At 39.1% G+C, this 20073-nt stretch overlaps 2 protein-coding genes and 2 pseudogenes across 7 annotated transcripts in view; 2 read left to right on the top strand and 2 right to left on the bottom strand.

The window, feature by feature from the left end:
• The window catches only part of LOC307014982 (uncharacterized protein), a 77904-nt gene that overhangs the window by 53608 nt on the left and 4223 nt on the right, over positions 1–20073 (top strand). For 2 of the 3 annotated variants that reach the window (XM_079643289.1, XM_079643288.1), the window contains exon 1: positions 19286–19903. The exons of the other annotated variant lie outside the window; for it this stretch is intronic. In XM_079643289.1, the coding sequence (XP_079499415.1) occupies positions 19759–19903 (145 nt within the window). In that variant the 5' untranslated portion in view covers positions 19286–19758. Of the gene's footprint in view, positions 1–19285; positions 19904–20073 lie in introns of those variants that run through there. 3 annotated transcript variants of the gene reach the window in all.
• LOC307014984 (cytochrome P450 2K1-like) lies at positions 1452–5945 on the bottom strand (annotated as a pseudogene). The gene is made up of 6 exons (XR_013810557.1): positions 5886–5945; positions 5094–5273; positions 4420–4561; positions 4223–4319; positions 3935–4076; positions 1452–3861 (listed from the first exon to the last, which is right to left on the bottom strand). The product of XR_013810557.1 is annotated as a cytochrome P450 2K1-like (transcript).
• Positions 5272–8075, bottom strand: LOC307014985 (cytochrome P450 2K1-like; annotated as a pseudogene). Its single transcript, XR_013810556.1, has 5 exons — positions 7837–8075; positions 7551–7713; positions 7318–7467; positions 7173–7230; positions 5272–5986 (listed from the first exon to the last, which is right to left on the bottom strand). The product of XR_013810556.1 is annotated as a cytochrome P450 2K1-like (transcript).
• Positions 13745–18823, top strand: LOC307014983 (uncharacterized protein). 2 transcript variants are annotated; one of them, XM_079643291.1, is made up of 9 exons: positions 13745–14541; positions 14771–15109; positions 15224–15493; positions 15621–15668; positions 16046–16135; positions 16231–16259; positions 16493–16540; positions 16748–16816; positions 18149–18823. In XM_079643291.1, the coding sequence occupies exons 1-9, from the start codon at positions 14481–14483 to the stop codon at positions 18275–18277; spliced, it is 1083 nt and encodes a 360-aa protein (XP_079499417.1). In that variant the 5' UTR covers positions 13745–14480; the 3' UTR covers positions 18278–18823. The 2 variants fall into 2 exon arrangements, with proteins under 2 accessions (XP_079499417.1, XP_079499418.1); XM_079643292.1 differs by having other exon boundaries at positions 13830–14541; positions 15224–15481.

Here is a 20073-nt window from a genome sequence, read left to right as displayed (position 1 = left end):
AATATTTTCTTTAATAATTAGCAGCAATCTGATTACATTGCAAACGTTTAAGCATTTGGTCATAGAAGTTATCTCACCACACTTTTCATAAAGAGCAGGCATACACATTACTTGCGGCTGACATTTCTGGCAGGTATTTTGCAAATGTTTTGAATTAGAGATCGGGTCAATGCCACAAGGGTTTCACTGAAACTAGGACACAGACACATGGACAAACTCAGATTTATGATTTACCTAGATTTCAAAAACTATATTGTAAAAAAACAATTCACTTTATTGGATTCAATAAACGTCACAGGACTCTATCCAATTTATAGATTGGTGGCAAAGATCATCATGCATTTTTTTCTACAACGTTTTACCTTTGTTCTCTGTCACCCTTCACCCAGCCTCATCCTTAAAGCTCCTTTTTTTACAAGCCATGTTAAAATGTTTAATGTATTTGATTTGTGTTCAGATTGCTTTTAAAGCTCTGGTTTCATGACATCCCTAATGTTACAAGCACATGCAAACCACATAGAATATTATCAGCAGCAAAAAGTTACATCCTTTGTTTTTCTCTCATAGCTTATGCTCTGCAATCAGAAGATCTGTTGCTGGAGCATTGCCTATGATTATAATAACACTGTAGTCTACTAAAAACTGCATGAAACTTTCAATTAATTAAACTTTTAAGAATTAAAGCAGTTATTAACTAACCTTTTTGATAACCTCAGTGACTATTGACTATGTTACTTCAAGGGTCAAGATAAAGGAAGGTGTATGGTGCAGTGGGTTGTGTGTTGGTGTTAGGATCAGGGGAGCACAGGTTCAAACCCCACTGCAGTCAGCATGTTGTTGTGTCCCTGAGACACTTCACCCCAAATTGCTCCTGTGGGGATTGTCCATAGTATTGAGTATGGAAGTCCCTTTGGATAAAAGTGTCTAACAAGTGTCATGTCATGTAATGTAATAAAGGAAAGACTAGTTCAAATGAAAGTGAGAGTTGATCTAAACTTTGAAAAGCAGACTTTCATAGAGTGGGGGTAGAGGAGACAGCTAATTACTCACCAGCTGGCCAAACATGACCTTGCAACCAATATATTTTGAACGGTAAATGATCAACTTAACTGGGTCAAATGTATAACTTATCTCAAATTATTGTAATACATTGGTGGCAAAGATCACCATATCAAGTTGTATATAAGGTTTTATTATAACTTGCTCTCTCTCAACTTTCACCCAGCCTCATCTGATGGTTGTTTGGTCAGAAACAGAATTAATGCATTTGATGTACTTTAAAAAATAAGAATTGGTGATGACTACAAGCTAAATCAAACAGACAGCGATATGTTTGCTGGTTAAAATGGGGTTACAGGGGAGGATGTTGGTGGCAACACCTGCAGAAGATGGACATGGCGATGTTAATATGTTATTATGTCAGGTTTATTCATATAGTCTCTCAAAAGGGTTCATTTATAATCGTTGAAAATATTGCCACCTCAAGGTATGTTTTGATTGGTTGCTAAATGTTACAAATACATAATATTGCACCTAGTGGAAACCTCTTTAGCCAATAGGGATGTTATAGATCAGGAAAGCTACAGCTAAAATGTTATATATATATTTACAAGATTAAGTTTTGTTCCAGGTTTGTGGAGGTTAATTATTGTTTATTTGTGCCTCTAGCAATTCTCAACGTCAACATGTCAACATTTGGATAAGAACTAGTCAGAATCATTCCAGTTACTTAAAGTTAAAGTTTTTATTTCAGGGAACAAAAGCGAGATAGATTACAATGCTTTTATTTGTGATATTGTAATGTTTAAAATAAAAAAATACATTATGACATTTTTTGTTTTGAAGATAGGTGGACAAATTTGATTTATTTTGTTTCACAGATACATAATGTTGGAGAGGACGATAAATGTACAGTGACATACTGTATGAAGACATTGGGGAACGCTCTACTTTGGTCAGACTGGTTTTGATTGTAATATCCCTTTAAAATGCACATTATCTTTGGTGGATAGAGTTGCAGCAGGAAGATTTGCCGTATTGATTTTGAAGCGTTTTTGATGAGGAGGGTTCCTTTTAAAGTTTATAACTTTATTGCTGTGTTACTCAACTTGGAAAATGTAAAACTCCAAGATGAACGAGTTACTAGAAAAAAGGCCGGAAATCTTCATCTTTTTTTATTGTGCAAAACAAATAATTGCATTCGTATTTTACATTTCAAGTTACAAGAAAGACATTATGTAATATATTTCAGTGCATGACATTAAGGATTTTGGGAGATGGCCCTGTGGGCCATCTAAGCTAATTTACAGATGGCCCTGAGCCCAATAGAGATTGCCCTGAAAAATGTGCGCGGATGAAATGGCACGAAGGATTTGGGGGGCCTCCCCCTAAACAATGTAGATTTTTGCAGGTCTTAGATGCTGTCTGGTGCATTCTCTCGACTGAATTATAAGATGAACCACCACAATATTATATTGTACAATTTAAATTTTATTCTTCATTTCACTTGTTTGTTTGTTTGTTCTTCTTTGTGTTTGCTCGCTTTTATGCCCTGCATAGCTATAATAAATACTTAAGTTGTTGGTCAAGACACTTTCCATCTGATGAAGGCAAATGCCTTCCCAGATGTAAAAAAGTAGAAAACATTACATTCAGTTGTAACTGCCAAAACAAACATTATTTACACTATTATGGCCCCTGTTAAAAATGTTTGTAATGTTATCTACTGTAAGTTGGTCGAAGGAATGCCTCCTCATCCGGAAGCTGACCGAGCAAACCCGAGCAGCAGTCGAGAGGAGCCGAGCGCATCCGCGAAGCACACAAAATGGCGACGTCAGAGCCGGCAAATCTAAATCTCTTCCGTCAAAATAATTTCCCTTTAGCGCAATACCGCTTCAGTTGCGCCACTTATGTGACAGACAAGAAGAGTATGTGACAGACAAGAATAGTCAATTCTAATGTCTAACACGTAATGTGGAGAAAGAAATGTCCTGTATGGGTTGATTGTGCGTTGATCTGTTGGTAATGCCTCGGGGTTCCGGTGGGCATGTAAACAAATGCATAATGCTGCGCTATACTTTGTGGCCTCACCCAGTTGCATAGCAACACTTATTGTTTAGGTGTCTTTTAATAAGCAGGTAGTCCTATCATTAGCTAAAACTAGCTGGATCTGATCAATATGGACATAAACGCGAGTGAAGTCTAATCTGACGGGAGAGAGAGATCAGCTGTTGCTGACGAGTCGACACGCAGCTCTGCATGATCACATGCAGCGGTGAGCGGACAAAACACACACTTCAGGTTAGAATATCACTCGTAGCTATTTTAATTACCTCTCAAACTACCTAAACTAGTTATAGATATGTTTAGTTTTACTGTCGGGTCACTCATTACTGGATCGGCGAGCTGCATGATACTGGCATAATAGATTGCCCGATCGGGCAACCAGCAGGTGAGGCTTCATTGCCCGAGCTAAATACTAGATGGCCCCGGGCCATCGGGCAACCCTTAATGTCGAGCCCTGTATTTAGAGTGATTGTGCTCTGCATAAATAACCAGTAATAGCTATATAATCATTTTGATTGCTTGCACATAAGCTCTTCTGACATCCAATCAATATTCATCATCCCAATTACTTCAGTGGTGTTGAACTTTGTCACTCCTGGTAAACTCCTCGTATTCGGGGTGCAGCACACAGCTTATGCGGTACTGGGTCGAGGGTTAGGTGCATGCATGGAGTGAGATCGAGTTCATCCGCGGAAACTCCTGGAGCAGGGGTGAATCGAAAGTACTGCAGGAGGCTGGTGAAAAAGAGGAAGAGCTCCATCTTGGCCAAACTTTCTCCGGGACAAGCTCTGAGACCTGTTAGAGAGTGTGAAGGTTAATCTGCAAGTGAATACAAAGTGAACAAGAAGTGTTGCCTAAGCTCACAAACCTGCAGAGAAAGGCATGAAGGCATCTCGCTTCACAAACTGTCCATCTTTGTCAAGGAAGTGAGCAGGATAAAAGCTGTGTGGGTTCTCCCATTCACTCTCATCGTACAGGACAGACGTCAACAAAGGAATCACCGTGGTCCCCTGTATGAAGAGTTGAAAATATGTTTGTGTATGACTTGATATATTTAAAATGTCTTGCAGCAAAAACAAAATTTCCTACACATAACATTCATTTTAAGACATGAAGATCAGTATGGAGGAAAATTAGGTGTTTCATTCAGTTGTACCTTCTTAATGAAATGACCTTGAAAGGTCACATCTTGGCTAGTTTTGTGAGGAAGCGACATTGGGGCATCACTCTGCTCAGCTCCTCTTGGACCTGGTCTAAATAAATGAAGAGCTTCTGTTTTTATGATAACAATTCGACTTGAACTTCATGTTTTTTTGCTTGTTCTGAAGGATGTGGATCTATTAAGCTTCTTACCTTGTATTTCTGGATACTTGGTCACAAGCAGAAGTGCCCATCTCAGTGTATCTGATGTTGTGTCAGTCCCAGCAGCAAAGAGATTCAAGACTGTTGCCATAAGGTTGTCATCGTGAAAGTGACTGTAGGTAATCCCAGATTTCTTCAAGTAAACACATATCACTGCTTTTATTCAAACAATTCTGATCACAAATATGTATTTATTTGCAGTTAAGCAATTTTTCCAATTACTGTCATAAATGTACAGTACAGTATGTTAACCGTCAGTTTTGAACCAATTTGCAACTTTGGATATCCATTGCCCATTATGAAAAGTAAAGTGATTCTTCTATTTTGTACTAGATGAATAGAAGCTGTTGAAATGGAAGGTATAAAGGTCAATGCAATGTCAACAAATCTGGCTTTTTCAATGTTGGGCTCCGTCGGTGGCCACAGAAAAACCACTGCCTAACCCTAATCCTGATGTTTTCACTCTGTAGTTGACCAATGTCACTCATCTTGTTCTTAACCACTTCAACAAACAAAAGCAAGTACATGACCAATACTGTCATTCTGCTGTAATACTTTTCTACTTTTCTTTCCAGCTAGTGTACATTCAGCAAAATATTTTCACAAGTTCCTAATATCCCCATCTACTTTGACCAACATATCTATTTTGATATATGTTTTCCAACCTCAAGATTTTGCTTCCTGAACAGAAAGGCGTCCACAAGTCCTCTGCACATCTGTGGTATGCGGGTCTCTTTCAAATGACTGATAATCTTTAGGTTCTGTTTTCTACTGGCAGCCCCCAATCTGAAGAAAAGCTTCCTCTTCCCAATCCATTTGAAGAACCTTGGGAACATGTTGTACACCTGCCAAAGAATACAAATATTAAATTTGAACAATCTCCTTTCCAAAAGCAATCTCTTACAGCTGCAAGTTGTCTCTGATTGTACCTCTGCCAAAAACAGCGGGCTGTATTAGATTAATTACCTTACGTGAGGGGCCCTAACCTCAGACTTCACATAAGAAAGACTTAAGATTTACAAATACTCAGCGGATAGAGATTGAAGACCAGCTTAAGTTCAATGGTATTTCATTTACATTAGAAATGTAATTATCAAAAAGCAGGGTTTTTCCCTCTTGATATCAGCGACTACAGAGGGGGCTTGCTCCCCCAGTGAAGATGAAATGCATCTAAAATTAAGTCGTTACATCAATGAAGAACCTTTTGCTCTTGCAGACAATTTCTGATTTACACTTTTGTGCCTCTATGAACAATAAAAACACAAACACATTGGTTATATGTTAAAGATATATAGGTCAATTAAACTGTTCCTGCCCCACGCCCAATAGCAGACAATAAACGGTAAATGTTCTTTTTTACTAATCTTGTCAAGTTTAATTATGTAATTATAATTTGTTTGCTATTCATATACTCACACTATTCTCACATTCAAGGTCTTCGGAAAATATATTCATACCTGGATTGAAATGGTGCCCAAAAGTCGACCACGTCTGCTCATATCCTCAAGCAGAGACCTAAATTCTTGATCATCATATTCAAATCTGATGCCATAGACCACTGGTCACCAACCTTTTTAAGCCCAAGATCACCGACCTCGGCCGAGGTGAAAGGCGAGATTTACCTATTGCAGAATTGAGTGAAAAAGACGGCCCAGACAATGCTTCCAATTTGAGGCCTTTTATATAGGCTAATGGCATCTGAATTACTGTTACAATGAAGGCTCCATAATCAGCTAACGGCATATAGGCAGGGGTAAAGTGCTATTGGGGGGTGGACCTCACCTCCTCTAGGGGGGTCCGGGGGGATGCTCCCCCGGGAAGATTTTTTTTTAAATATTGAAGTTGAAAGCATCAATCTGGTGCACTTTGAGAGCAACATGAAGAGATCTATGGATACCTCTCTCAGCACCCAGATGAAACAGAACTGTAAACAGATTTTATTTTTCTTTATGGATATTTTATAAATCACTCCCCTTTTTACATTACATTACATTACTTTTAAACTGTATTCTTGTTTTACTGCCATATAGTAGGCTATTTCATACCTGTTTTTCATTTATTCTCTTATTGTTTGTATAACTATAATGATCATATGAAGGTGTGCCGCGGAAATAATCTTTTGAATAATTTGTGACAAAACCGTTCTAAACACTCAGAGTCCTTTAGCTCACCTGAGCCCCTCAGTCTGACAGGAGAGGACCCTCCTCCAGCTTGTTGTGGAAACAGCTCCTTATGTCCGTTAGTGGAGCTAGCTAACCAGATGCTAACATCACGGTCCCCGCTGGCACCGGTCCCTCTCTCCCACTCTCTCTCCCTCCCTCTCTATCACACTAAATGCGCTATTGCCACACACACACAGAGCCGAGCTTGAATGACACAAGCACACGTGTATTTCCATGCAACTCTCTGATTGGTCTGGTGTGTTGCCTCTGTTGCGTTCACTGAACACGGGAAATTACAGTCCTGCCGTCCTCTCTTGTGTCATGATGAAGTTCACGTAAAGCACGGTTAATGTATTATATTATTGAGGTGTCTCAAATATACGTCAATCAAGTGGCACCTGCTAACGGGGTGGTGGATGATAGGTTTACATCTAAAAACGTATTTTTCTAACATTATTATTTTAATTTAATTTGTCTTTCTTTTGTTACTTTTTTTTTTAACGATCCGCGATCCACCCGCACCACACTCGCGATCGACCGGTCGATCGCGATCGACTGGTTGGCGACCACTGCCATAGACCATCGAGCAAATAATGTTACAGACTGCACAAAATATGTGTGGTCGTATCAAAAGCTTCTCCTGTGACAGAGAAACAGGAACAAAAGTCATATCTATTTTCCCAGAAAAAGTTTATCAGATATTACATTTGAATAATAAGACCTTTACCTTTGAATTGCTTTAGCACTCCAATAAGCTGGTTACATTCCTGAATGATTTTGTCCTCGCAGGCCTTCTTTCTCATTCCAAAGTCTCTGAGGTTAGTCAAGGCAAAGGGTCTCATCTCTTTCCATGATTCACCATTGGCCCATGTAATGCCTGAGTTAAAGTGTTTCAGCAAAATATGTTGAATAAAAAACTGAAGGATGTAGGTTTAATTAAATGATAAATGTTTTGCTCACCATGCCCTTGATTATATTCCTGAAAAATTAGAAATGGGTCTCTGTCTCCAAACTCTTGAGCATGGTTAACAAGTGCCTCCTTCACCGTCTTGTAACCTGCCAGGACCACCACCTTTTTTGTTCCCATATAGACGGTAAACACTGATCCATATTTTCTGGAAAGCTAAGAACAGAATAAGGTCATGGTATGTATTTTATATAAGACGTGCACAATAAAAAGCACACAAGATAAGATAGCTGTAAAACAGACTACCCTACAATAACTTGTCTTTCGGCATGGCTTCACCTCCATTAATGTGTGATAGGGTCTCCTCAGGTCAAGCTGCAGCAGGTTCCCAAGGAAGGGAAGTGGTTTTGGACCTGGTGGTTCCTTTCCTTCATCCTAGGAGCTGAAGCTGGAAGAAAATAAGATGTAGAAGCACATCAGGACAACTAGAGCCGTCAACAGGGAGCTAGTGCTCGAGGCCTGGAGAAAAAGATCTAACATTCCCATGACTTTAATCAAGTCTTCTGAAGTCCAACTCTAACTTGCTATGTTGGTGTTTTGATGAAGAGGTAAGTCTTTGGAGGCTTTAAGTGGAGAATGGACAAGGGAGGGACAAACTACTTAAGTCTTTGTAAGATCTACAGAATAATTAGTTGTTACATAATTTTTGTGTGTTGTGTGTAAGTTTGTGTGTGTGGTTATGTTTGAACATTAAGGATTAAAGAACGATTTCCTTATGGTCAAAAGGATGCCATTTTATGTTTAACGTAAAATTGTTCTTTTAAAAACCGGGTTCACGTAAAATGAACATGATTAAATGTGCTCAATGCCCTCTCAGTCCTGGCCAACTTGACTCCAAGCCTTTTTAGGTTTTTTAACTTGTAAAAAATATGTACCTAAAAAATGTTGAGGAAACATGTGCGATCATCAATAGAAGAGAGGCACATATTTATAGCTTGCAATAAAGCCTTCAAATAGTTTCTCTTGTTGCTTTTCGGGCTCTGTTCAAACTCTGACTTAAATGGAATTTAGGAATACATTAAAAAAAGTAGTAAACCATTAACAGCTCATCAGCTTCTTTCAGGTCATGGTGACCAATATATCTTTTCTCTCATTGTATTAACATTGCTTACCTTTATCCATGATCCCTATTGCCTAAGTTAATATGTAGTTTAAAGTACTTTGAAAGGAAGTATCTTGCCCAGCACATGATGGCAGGTTTAGTGAGTCTCCAAGGGTTGACATATTGCCTTCCGAAAAATGATGAGTTATTTTGAGGAAATGATAAAATCACGTATATAATCTTGTTATGAATTGCTAGCTGTGTCAGCTGTGAATCAACCAATCTATAACTCTTCAAGACCAAAGAAACAAACCTAGGGTCACTAGAGGTTGGTGGTTGTTAACGGTGGTCCAGAATATCTAGTTTTATTTACAAAACTCTCCCAAGCTTTGACCAGGAACCCTACTTTAGCTTACTTTTCCAATTTCACGACTTTGTCAATGTCCCTTGGAAATGTACCCTTAACGGAAAATGTATTCTTATTTTTACTTACAGAAAAGATGTCCTGGCCTTTTTGCCTTTGGCTCTGAGAGTTTGGGTAAGATGCATTTTGAATAATTATCACAGCCCCTAATGCTGTGTTCACATCGGACGCGATGCGATGTTTGGGGGCGGCGCGATTACATGTAAAGTCAATGCAGAGACGCAGACGGACGTGAATTCGCTCCGACGGCGCGCAAGAAGCGGTTGATGCGAGTACTGTGGCGCGATTGAGTCCATTGGAGGGGGCCGCGACAACCGCTCGAGTTACATTTTTTCAACTCGAGCGTCAAATTCGCGTGACGCGATCTCGCGTTGAACCAGAAAACCAAAACATTAGCTGTTAGCACTCAGAGCTCACAGCTCCTCATATCTGTTCAGAAACTAGACAAAAGTTAAAGAAGTACAAACCACAGACCGTCTGTGTCATGGAGAATACAGTCGCTGGTTTATTTATGTTTGTAGGCCGTTGTTGTGAGTGTGGACGGCCGGAGCATATACTGCGTTAGCTTAGCAAATCTCCATTCAGAAAACACGCATTTTAAAAGTTTTTTTGCCTGCCGTCTGTCTGCAGACTTGTCAAAGCATTAATTCATGGTTTTTACTAACCGGTATCAGTATGTTGTTACTTCGGCATCATTTTGAAACGTGTATTACAATTAAATCACGGTCAAATATGTTCATCTTGTTGTAGTTGTAGCCCCCTATAGCCGGCGCGTCATGTTTGAATGATGCGAGTAAACAAAGCTGACAGACGCGTTGAAACTCGAGCGATAAGAGCGAAGCGAAAATATTCGCATTGCGTCCGGTGTGAACGCAGCATAAGGAATGATGAACTTTGGATTATCTTTAAAAATAATAGTAAAGCATTACCAGCTCATCCGCTTCTTTCAGGTCAGGTTGACCAATATATCTTTTCTCTCTAACATTTCTCTCTGTTACCTTTATCCATTATCCCTATTGCCTGCAAAGTTAATATGTAATTTAAAGTACTTTGAAAGGAAGTATCTTGCACAGCACATGAAACCTACTTACAGTATATGTTTTAAAATCTTATTTTCCTGCAGGTTATTGAGCTAAAATCCGATTGATTAAAATAGATAAGGGCATGCCATAGATTTGAAAGCCACATATCCAGGGTTACAGAATTAGCTTTCTGCCATATAGTGACAGGGCAATTGTAAAAAATGTTGTCTATGCCATTGTAGGTTAGACTACTGTAATAACAAACTGAGATACTGCAAGTTGTAGGTCACCCTGTTGCTTGAAACCAAATCTACACTGCTCACAATGCAGAGATGATTTAAATACAATTCTGATCCATTGGGTACTGATATGTTATTGTATTGCAATATATAGAGCAACAACATTACACCAAAATCACAATTTAATGAATGTAATCATGTATTGTGTAAACAAACATGCTGAACTCCCATGTTTATCTGCTTATCATCAGAAGGTAGCACCTCCAGAGCTCTGCTGCTGCTGTTTCCCACATTCTCACAGAAACAATTCCCCATCAGGCTCAGAAAATACACTGAGCTGCATTGAGGAACCAACTAATTCTCAAACCACCATTTCCCCCATCTATGACGTATTGCCCCATTGGCTTCAAATTCTGGTGGGCAGGGGGTTTGATTAACGTTTCCATTTATGATCTGCGTCAACATCGCCATTTGCCTTTTATTATTATTTTTGTTTTGTTTTGGCAAAGCTGTTTTTTTAGCACCATATTTGAACATCTGCATTTGTAAATAATCTTTTTTCTGAACTTCTCTTGTCTTTTTAGGATGTTATAAACATGTTTTCAGAAATGTTATGCAAAAAATAATTTTATTAATGAGAAATATCTTCATGAATAGAGTAAATATTCAAGTCAAAATAAGGAAGTAACACAAACAGGAATGATGTAATCTGTAAATAAAAGTTCCTAATACTCACTCATGCAGTGTGGAAGGTTATTTCTTTATTGCATTAGATATGATTTCTTAAATTCTCCAAACTGAATTATTCAGGATGCAGAATTTAACACAGCTCTTTGTTGATGTTACTGTTGTTACTGTCCAACACCAAACCGGACTTTAGTTATTTCTGTGTAACATCATCCAGAGAAGTTTCTTGTTTACATTTCCCACACATTCCCAGTTTGCTTCAAATCAGGTTAAAGATGGAGAATAATTCAATGGTACCAAAAGGATCCATGGACAAAGGATGTGGAGTTCCCCAAAGGCCGTTTCCTGAAACTCTTGTTTTCAAACTTTACATGTACTTTGTATTTAGACTCTTATTGCACTATTTCACCATTTACTTGCACTATTTTAATATTTCTATTTTTGTATTTACTTGCACAATTTTTTCAGTTTTTCTGTATTATTGTGTTGCACTGTTGGAGGAGCCTGTGACCTAATATTTTCATCGTCATGACTACACTGTAGCTATGGACGTATGACTAATAAAAGCCTTGAACCTTGAACATGTTCCCAAGAGCTCAGTTTTGTAATGTCTCTCACTTTCATTATTCAGGTGTCCTAAATTCTTCTTATATTTTAAGTAAACAAGTCATAAACATGGGTCAGGCCGTGAACTTTGACCTTAATTTAAAAACAGCAGTGTGTGCTTAGTAACAAAATAAGCCTAAAGCCACTAATGACAGTTGCAAAAATGTGTTAGTTTGAAACAATTAATAATAATACATACCTTCATCTCCTCTCGTCTGGACTACTGTAACAGAGTTCTGTACGAGGTCACCAGCAAAGCCCTGGACATGCTCCAGTACGTCCAGAACTCTGCAGCCAGGCTCCTCACCCGCACTAAGCCCTGGAAACTCATCACCCCCACCCTCATCCACCTTCACTGGCTCCCGGTCAAGTCACGCATCCAGTACAAACTCCTCCTGCTAAACTACAATTCTCCACCCCCTAGCCCCTGCATACATCTCTGACCTCCTTCAGCCCTACACCCCCTCTCGTCAGCTGCAGTCCTCCGATTCAGGGCTGCTCTCCATCCAAGCTGAAATACTTGGCGACAGAGCCTTCAGTGTCGCAGCCCCCACCCTTGGGAATTCTCTCCCCTCTGCTATCAGGAATGCAGACTCTCTGGACACTTTCAAACAAAAACTCAAACACCATCTGTTCACTCAGGCCTTCGTCCCCAGCTAAAATGCAGTACCCAGCAACCTGTTTTTTCAACCTGTGTATCTGTGTGATTATTATTATTTTGTTGTTTTGCTATTTTATCTCCCATTGCAAAGCGTCCTTGGGTTTCTCGAAAGGCGCTATAAAAATTGAAATTATTATTAATATCTATTCCATAAGTTTTAATACGACTACACTCTGACAAAAGAGACGTTCAGAGTTTAAAAGAGGATATGCTCACAAAGCCAACCACATAGAATATTCAATATTGTGATTGATTGTGTTCTTGTCTACAACATACCACTACACCCAATCTCACCAAAGCTTTGTAAAATCTCCCCATATTATTATTCAGGTGTCCCAAATCCCTTTCTTTCAAAAGTCAACATGTCAGGAACATTGGTAATATCATGAACTGTGACCTAAATTAAATCATCCGCATGAGCAGAGCAAACCCCCAGGAAGTGTGATGGACGGTGAAACAAATGTTTGGTAGTGGCCAAAAGGTGGTACTACAACTTCTGTCAGTCCATGACGTCATTGGGCCCAAAATACTTTTCGAATTGACTTACATTTGGTAAGAGAAGTCTGTATATCAGCAGATATATATTTTTTAAACTAAATCAACTACCAAGTACGAACACTTTTATAGCCCTTCTTTAAATCACTAGGGTCTAAAAATTGTAAAAATGTGCTAAAAGCTGAATCCAGAGTTATTAAACCTCTCCATTCATTTGACTGAGACGAGATTGGCCTTGAAGCTGCAGATTGGAGGCGGGGCTTAATTCAAACGCATGTGCAATCTATCGGCCCAGATACGGGTACTTTTGCTCTCGAGAGGCAGGCCATTTTGACTTCATATGTCCCTGACCAACTCTTAAGAAAGAATGGGGTCCCGCCTCCAACTCTGTATCTAGTTATCTTTATACACCTATGGAGCCTAGTTACAAAAATAGCATACTTCCTCGAGTGACATGTAAGCATTTCTGTTAGAGAGACAATATAAAAACCGTCCATACCGTTATCTTTAGATCTGACTATAATAGAAAACAGACGTTCAGAGTTTCAAGGAGTGAACTTCTGTTTAGTTTTTTCTCTCCCCCTCTGCACTGCCCACAAAGCCATCTCAGGATATTGGTTAATATTCTGACCAATTGTGTTCTTACAGGTTGTGAACAAACATGATGACGTGTGATGCTTATCTGCTCATCATCAGAGGGTAACACCTCCAGAGCTCTGCTGCTGCTGTTACCCACATTCTCACAGAAACACTTCCCCATCAGTTCTCAGGAAATAACACTGAGCCACTTTCAAGAAACGACTGATTCTCAAGCCACTAGAACATTAGTAATTTCCCCCTCTATGACCAAATTGCACCATGGGCGTCCAGAGCTGGTGGGCGGGGAGTTTGAGTCACGTGAGCATCAATGTGCTCCGTCAACGTCACTGTTGTAATGCAATGCTGTATTTTAGCACCATTTTTGCACAAATCTTTCTGCAGCTAAACTTCCTCAAAAGAAAAGTCCTCTTGTATTTTTAGGACATCATGATTGCAACGAATGACATGCAGAAAAACCTTGAATGAATGATACTAAAACCTATTTTCTCCTCATCAGGATGTATCAGTGTGTCTGAACGTTTCAGCAAAGTTAGTCAGAAGGCAAGTTGTACAAACGTTAATATTTTCTGTGCACTTTGTATTCACTCTGCTCCTTGTGGTCTCTTCAATTTCCCTTTGCATTGAGAATCACTTCTTAATTTGCAAATACTATCCTCAGAAAGTGAGAAAATGTGGAATAGCATTTGAAAAGCACAGTGTGAATACAGGTTGTGATTATAGACGGAAAGTATGAGACCCTGAAACACCACGATACACAGGAAATGTCATGTGGCTCTGGTGGGTGGGTGAGTAAAGACGCTCACAAGCACTCAGGTCTCAGATGATACTATAAATATTCCTTCTGTGGGATTATTAACCTTTTGACCCTAGAGCTAATGTTGTTAAATGTGTCTTTTATATCCACTCTGAACCACATCTGTTGTTTGAGCTGTTCAGATATCTACATGATATTCAGAGAGATAAAAAGCTGATGTGTCTTTTAACAATTCAACCACTAAAAGAGTGATTAAAAAAAGGACTCAAGTCACAAAGAGGAAGTGACACTTTACTTAAAACAGGAAGTACATCTTTCTCTCTTCTACAGAGTCATTAGTTCAGAGACGTCAGTTGAGGTCGTGAGAGACAGAGACAGAGACGCAGAGACGCGATGGTTGAATTCAGACGGATTAATACGACTTTAGTGGTGATACTGCTGCTTCAGTTTACAGGTAAGGATGACAAACACATACATGACCTAAAGGAACTTTACTGAAAGTATTTCAATAACTAAAACTGATTTGAGTGAAGGGCCAAGTTTGCTGTTTGTTTTGAACAAAGTGTAATGAGTGAATTCTTGGAGAAGGGACATTTGATAATGTTAGTTATATGTATTATCATCCTATCACATAACTATAAATAAAAGGTTTTACATGTTTTATTTTCTCTTATCTTTAACAGCAGTCACTGGACAGACTTCCTCCTTCACCGTCAGAGCTGGACATAGTGTCACTTTGCCTTGTGAGCATGTGATAAAACCTCAGGACAAATGTAACAGTACTACCTGGCTCTACAGTCGTTCAGGTGAAGCAGCAACAGAGCTGATTAATCTTGGGAAGATAATTACAAATGGGATTTCCAAAACTAAATCAGACAGACTGAGCGTTACAGAAGAATGTTCTCTGGTTCTAAAAAATGTCACACGTGAGGATGCTGGTTCTTACACCTGCAGACAGTTTCTAAAATCAGAAGGACAACATCAAGGTCCAGACTCTCCTGTTCTTCTGTCTGTTATTATCAGTGAGTATTTACTTCTTAATGTTTTCCTCTCAGACTGTCAATACTCAGAAACATTACAATAATGATGATTACAGTGATAAAGTTAATTATACTCTTGTTGTCTTTCTCTCACAGTATCTCCACCTTCAGTGACTCAGGATAAACAAAAAGATATGATCACCTTGTTCTGCAATGTGTTGACATACACAGAGTGTAAACACACAGTGGAGTGGGCGTACGAGGGTAATCAGAATGACGTGGAGATAACACCATTAGCCTGTTCATCCAGGGTGATATTTGCTTCTCATCTTGATCAAAAGTCTCTGAAGTGTAACGTGACAGTTACTGAGACTGGAGAATCTCTGCAATGTGATGCTGGACCCCAGTCCTCAGGTCAGAAAACGGGTACATTTAACTTTATTTGATTATTTAAGTTTAAAGATTACATTATTATCTCTCATTAATTCTCGTCATACTTAAATGTGTTTATCTTGTGTTGTGTTTTGTGATTTCATTGAATCCTCACCAAAAGGAAGCACACCAGCAGGGAGAAATATTCTCCAGGATAACGGTCCAAAAGGTAGTAACTCTACGGCGCGCTCTCTCTCTCTCTCTCTCTCTCTCTCTCTCTCTCTCTCTCTCTCTCTCTCTCTCTCTCTCTCTCTCTCTCTCTCTCTCTCTCTCACACACACACACACACACACACACACACACACACACACACACACACACACACACACACACACACACACACACACACACACTCTCTCTAATATGAATATATAAAGTACAGTATATCTCTAAGCAGTTAACCAATCACAACAGAGCCGGCCAGCTAACCAATCAGAGCAGATTGGGCTCTGGTTTCAGACAGAGGGTGAAAAGAGGGGCTGCAGCACAGGCAGTATGAGAACAATAAAGAGCTTTTTGAACATTAACGTTTTATTCTCCTTCCAGGTGAGTGGTGGTGGTACATCGTTGCGGCTGTGGGCTTAGCAGCGCTCTTAATAGTCATTGTGGTGGTCATCAGATGGAAGAAAACTAAAGGTGAGAGCATTCACTGATGAAATGTTACAAGAAGACTTTTTGATAAACCAGAATTTTTACTGTGGAAACTGAAGTTTACTCTTTTGACTTTTCAGGGGACCGACCACGTATGGATGACAGGATCGTGAGTTTTAACCCTTGTTTGTTTTTATTCTTCCAATTACTAAAGTGACTCAAATGAACTTTACTCATTGTGTTGCATTGACACTACCTGACCCTGTAAAAATCTACAATCAAACTTAGAGATTAGCTCAAGAAGCAGAGCAAGTGGATTTGCATTAACAGCAAGGCACACAGTTCTATAATAAGTGTCCATTGATATGAATGTCAAACTTTAACTGGAGTGTATTTGTGCAGGAACAGGGCCTTAACCCCGCAGTGACTCAGCCAGGTCCAGAAAACACGGTGAGATTTTCCACTACACCCATCTCAAAGTTACACCCACTACTATCTATATTTGTTCTCCTAAATGTAGCAGTAAGAGAAGCGCTGTTTGATTGTGTTTCTCTAAACGGGTTCAACTTCCCTTTGCCACAGAGAAAAAGAGAAGTGCAATGATGCAGCTACACTGAAATGTGACTTTGCAACCATTATGTTGTCCTCCCTTTGTAGGCGGATCGGGAAGAGGATGTTTCCTACGCCTCCGTCAGCTACAGCAAGAACACCAGCAGCAAAGCCCAGGTGAGATGTCTGATGGGTAACAGGTGTTAGAAGTGAAGGAACAAACAAGCACACGTGGTGTTGTTTTTGCTTAATGCATGCTTAATCTCATCCATAATGCTAGCAGACTGACAACAGGTGCTGTGCAGAGTATTTTGCAATATTGACTTGTATATGAGTGGTGTAAATGCATCAATCCCCTAACTGACTGAACCAAGGTCACATGATTTCACGTCACCAACGCTTAGTTTAAGGAAGCTAAGCTAGTTTGACACACATACACACACACATACACACATACACACACATACACACACATACACACACACACACACACACACACATACACACATACACACACACACACACACACACACACACACACACACACACACACACACACACACACACATACACACACATACACACACACACACACACACACACACACACACACACACACACACACACACACACACATAAAAAGGACCAAGCAAACGTAGGAAGTGCTAAAATGCTGTCTCATTCCATAACCCTTTATGACTATGTTAACTAGCTAATGCTAAGCGGGGGTAATCTCTGCCATGATCCCTATCTTAGATCAGTATCTCAGCATGCTCACATCTGCTAACTAGCATTAACTGAACCAAAAGTCCGTACTGAGCTGCGGAAGAGGACGTTTAGTTACGCTGCTCCTGAAGCATGGAACCAGCTTCAACCTGAGCTGAAACAGAGAGCTGGTCTCATTAAACAGACTACAGGCTACTCTAACTGACCTTGAAGCAGGAAGCTGTGTCTGTAAATGCTTTGGATAAACTTGGCCTATGACTGTGTTGTGATTGTGTGTTTTGAAATTGTCTGTAACTGTGCTGTAACCATTCTTGGGCCAGGACTCTCTTGAACAATAGATGTTTAATCTCAATGAGACCTATCCTGGTTAAATAAAGGTACAATCAAATAAACACAAAGCACAGACTTGCTGATCGGCATTGGCAGCATTGCAATCTATATTTTGACCAGCAGATGGCTCTGGATTAAAAAAGCTAAAGGGCCCATTTTCATCCTGAGAGCACATGTCATGGATTTCGGAAATACATTTAATAACTATTGTGAAAAAACACAAATGGCAACCTCCTGAAGGCACTACTGGGAAATCAGGGGATCACGCTTTTTCATTATGTTGTGTTTTGTAGGTTTTGTTGTATTGTGATTTATTTATTTAGTGTTGTTTAATGTCAGGTTTCTGCTTAGCACTGTCTTCTTTCACCTTGTTTGATTACAATGTGTTGAATCATGCCGTGTCACATCATGTTGTGCCATTGATGAGTGTTGCTGTTCCCTTTTGTTTCCCAGGGTCAGAGTAAGGGAGATGATGAAGAAGATGATTTAGTGACCTACAGCACGGTGAAAGCCCCTTCTTCTGCTGGAGCCTCCGCTGATCCCAGTGACCTCTACGCTACCGTCAACAAACCAACAAAATAAGCGCCGACAGTTACAGCTCATGTCGAAACATTGATTTCACATTGAAAACCAAGTATTTGTTATTCTGTGAGGCCCTTTAACTCGAAATCCACTCACTGTGTTACCGATATTCATTGATTCCTTAACCCAAAATTGTCTCCGCAGTTAAAATCCTGCAGAATATTTAATATCTATTTGTATAAATGTGCATAATCCCAATGCTCTTGCCAGATATGGTTGATATTGTTAGTGTGTAAATATGAAAGTAGCTTTTTTGGGTTATTCAATTAACATATAATCACTTTATTTGTATGTTACATCTATTTGTATGAACATTTTCAGGATGTATTGCCGTAAGAAGCCTTACTGCCCAGGAGGGGGTGCTGTTTCCGAGTGTAGAAAGCAGATGTGGAGTCAGATATGTGTTGTTTTTTATAGAGAGGCGAAGTCCCTCCCTTTCCGGGGGAGCTCCATGGGACCTTATTTTGGAGAAATTAAAAATATAATGTTTGTCAATTTAAAAGATAATTTTGCAAGTTAAAGAAGTTAAAATGTGTCGTAAAACTGTGAAGTAACACTTTTTTTTGTGAAACCGCTCAATGAACTACATCTCCCATCTCGCACCACACACCAAGACGGCCGTCACGTTGGCACATTTCACTTCTTTCTTTCAGAATGAGGCGAAAAGTATTAAAAGAGGTGAAAATCACTCCAAGTCTGGGCATGTTGAGAGCTGTACACACACACAAGGGGAGTTAGTCGGTTCCGTAAGAGCCAGCATGCGGGACCGGGATTCTGGGATTTGTAGTCTTTCTAGTTGAGTATTTTTGATAGTCTTATATTTCAACAGTTTTACGACAAACTGTGACTTTTTTGACATGGAAATGATTTTTTAAGATTGACAAACATCGTATGTGTAATTCATGGCACAATTCAAACGGGATCCAAAGATACGTTTTCTCTCTCCATTGACTTCAATACATACTTTTTCCGAAATAAGGTATAAATAAAGTAGATGGCGGGACTTTGCCTTTCTATAAGAAAATGTGTATAATATATATGATATGTTCCTTTGTTGAATTGATGTCAGGCAATTTATTGAACTCAGTGACCTAGTGTTACTTTTCAGGGTTTCTTCTTTTTTTGTTTATATTCTTGTCAAGTTTCTTTCCGAATAAAACAGAAATAACTTGAAATATAAAGTTTTGTAATACTCATTGCTATTAACAATACTATGCTAATATTTATAATTATTATTACTATCAGAAATACAACATACTGTAACAATAAATATAACGTTTAAAAATGAAATAAATGAAAATAACTTATACAAAAAATATCCAGTACTCATAGCTCTTAACAATAATAATAATTATGTATTGTTTACATAATGTACAGAAATGTAGTTTTATTTCACTTTTTAAGCTCAGAGCACAAATTGCTTTAGTTATACGCCATCAGAAATATGAAATACCTCCTCATATGGAGAGAAGAGTGTCTTCATGAGGAAGTTCAAACCTAATAGGAAGAAGATATATTTCTCAAGCCGGCGTTCACAGTTGAGAAAGTGCGAGCAAGAGAGACCGAGAATCACGATGGCAGATGGCAGATGGATTCAAATGATGTTTTTACTGCTTCAGATTACAGGTAAGGATGTTTATTATATGTATAGATAGGTGACATCACACACTTTATTTTAACAATGCTACTTATGTCATTCATTATCTAACCTTCATTTAACTCAGCTAAGTTTGTTTATTTTGAGCATAGTGATTTTATTGGACCCTTTTAAGCACGATCATCTATTTGCTAAAAAA

This window comes from Notothenia rossii (genome assembly GCF_949606895.1).
Source record: "Notothenia rossii genome assembly, chromosome: 8".
NCBI lineage: Eukaryota > Metazoa > Chordata > Actinopteri > Perciformes > Nototheniidae > Notothenia > Notothenia rossii.
This window is presented reverse-complemented; position numbering and strand designations above follow the sequence as displayed.

What these genes read in the sequence shown, in the direction of transcription:
- LOC307014983 (XM_079643291.1), top strand. Translation starts at nt 14,481, where the DNA reads ATGGTTGAATTCAGACGGATTAATACGACTTTAGTGGTGATACTGCTG. An exon ending in GTCCTCAGGTCAGAAAACGG is followed by an intron (nt 15,494 to 15,620) that starts GTACATTTAACT and finishes CCTCACCAAAAG; the next exon opens with GAAGCACACCAGCAGGGAGA. An exon ending in CACGTATGGATGACAGGATC is followed by an intron (nt 16,260 to 16,492) that starts GTGAGTTTTAAC and finishes GTATTTGTGCAG; the next exon opens with GAACAGGGCCTTAACCCCGC.